At 58.5% G+C, this 1,690-nt stretch overlaps 1 protein-coding gene across 1 annotated transcript; it reads left to right on the top strand.

The window, feature by feature from the left end:
* Positions 1–373: 373 nt before the first annotated feature.
* On the top strand, positions 374–1,198 carry UBE4B (ubiquitin conjugation factor E4 B; the record flags this gene model as incomplete). The annotated part of the gene is made up of 1 exon (XM_005853685.1): positions 374–1,198. One exon carries the CDS (start codon positions 374–376, stop codon positions 1,196–1,198), a length of 825 nt encoding a protein of 274 aa, XP_005853747.1.
* Between the last annotated feature and the right edge of the window lie 492 nt (positions 1,199–1,690).

Genomic DNA, 1,690 nt, shown 5'->3' with positions numbered 1-1,690 from the left:
CTCCCCCCATTTGCGCGCCAAAATCGGCGATTTGCTCTACTTGGTCTTCCTCCCCCCCGAGGAGCGGCTCGACCACTCGAGCACCTCCGCCGCCGCCACCCGAGGCCACAGCGTCTACACCTCCTTCCTCCTCAACAACCCCTTGGCCCAGGCATCCCTCGCGCCCGCCCTCCTCCTCCTTTATGGGGACGTGGAGCACACGGGCTTCTATGACAAGCTCGAGCATCGCTTCCACATCGCTGCCGTCTTGAAGTTCCTCTGGAGATCTCCCGAACACCGGCGGACCTTCCGAAGGATCTCCTCCGACACCTCTCAATTCACCTCCTTCGCCAACGGCTTGATGAACGAAACCAACGCTCTGGTTGCCTCCGTGATGGAGAAACTCCCCGAGATCCGATCCGTTCAGCTCCAGATGAAAGACAGCCCGGCGTGGGCCGCCATGCCGGAAGAGAGTCGGAACGAAATCATGGAGCGGCACAACGACAACGAGCGCAGTGTCTCGTCCTCCTTGCTCCTCTGCAACGAGACCATCCACATGCTCATGTACCTGACCAGTGACGAGGCAGTCCGCAAGCCCTTCCTCGCTCCCGCCCTCTCCCCCCGCCTGGCCAACACCCTGCTTTCGATCGTAGACAAGCTGGTGGGGACGAAAGGGTTGGAGATCAAGGTGGAAAACCCCGACGCTTTGAATTTCAAACCCAAGGAGATGCTCCGGGAGGTGGCCCTGACCATCCTCCATTTCGCCGGGGAGCCTGCCTTCCACACCGCCCTCTCCGAGTCGGGCTACTACCACGAAGGGATGCTTGGCAAAGTCCAGCAGACCATGAAACGGGTGGGGGGCATGAGCGAGACGCAGCTTGAGGCATGCACGGCCCTGGAAACCGCCGTGGCCTCGGCGGCCGAAAAGGCAGAGGCGGAGGATTTGGGCGTGGAGGTGCCGGACGAATTTCTGGACCCCTTGCTCTGCACGTTGATGAAAGACCCCGTGCGGCTGCCCACATCCGGCTACGCGATGGAACGGGCGGCGATCGAACAACATTTGTTGAACCAACCTACGGACCCGTTCAACCGTCAGCCGTTGAGTCTAACGGATCTGGAGCCGTTACCAGAATTGAAGGCGAAGATTGAGACATGGGTAGAGGAGCAGCGATTGTCAAAAAGGAAAGAGAAGGAGGAGAAAGAGGCGCATGGTGTTTGAGATGATAACAGGATTGAGCCTATACTTGGAGTCTGGGTGACGCGTTTCGCAGACGAGGAAGTAGGAGGGGCTGCTCTGGAGTAGACGGATGAGAGGACTTGCGATGGGCGATTTCACGCACCATGGCGACACGGCCTTCCCTCTAGAGTGACGAAGTACATTGGAAAAAAAGAAGTAAGCAAGATAGGGTAGCACGCCGGCCCAAGAGGTGGACAACGGGTGCGCGAGATTGAGGTTGCAGATTCGCTTCGAACCATCGAACCTTTATGTTCGTGCGTTGTTGAAAGCTTTCGCATGCCCTATATTACCCGTTTGTTCTATCGCGTAGACCGCCTGCAAGATTCACCTTCACTCTCCCTAGAGACATTCCTCCGCTAGGGTGGCTGATCGGCTCCACACACCCCTTCCCTCCCTCCCTTATTACCCCTCTTCCTTGCCTGCGTCGTCCAGCCCTTTGGAGCGTTTCGATGGCGGCTCGCGCGTCGGTGATAC

The sequence above is a fragment of the Nannochloropsis gaditana genome (genome assembly GCF_000240725.1).
Source record: "Nannochloropsis gaditana CCMP526 unplaced genomic scaffold scaffold782, whole genome shotgun sequence".
Lineage (NCBI taxonomy): Eukaryota > Eustigmatophyceae > Eustigmatales > Monodopsidaceae > Microchloropsis > Microchloropsis gaditana.
The sequence above is the reverse complement of the archived record's forward strand: the minus strand, read 5'-3'. Positions and strand labels throughout refer to the sequence as shown.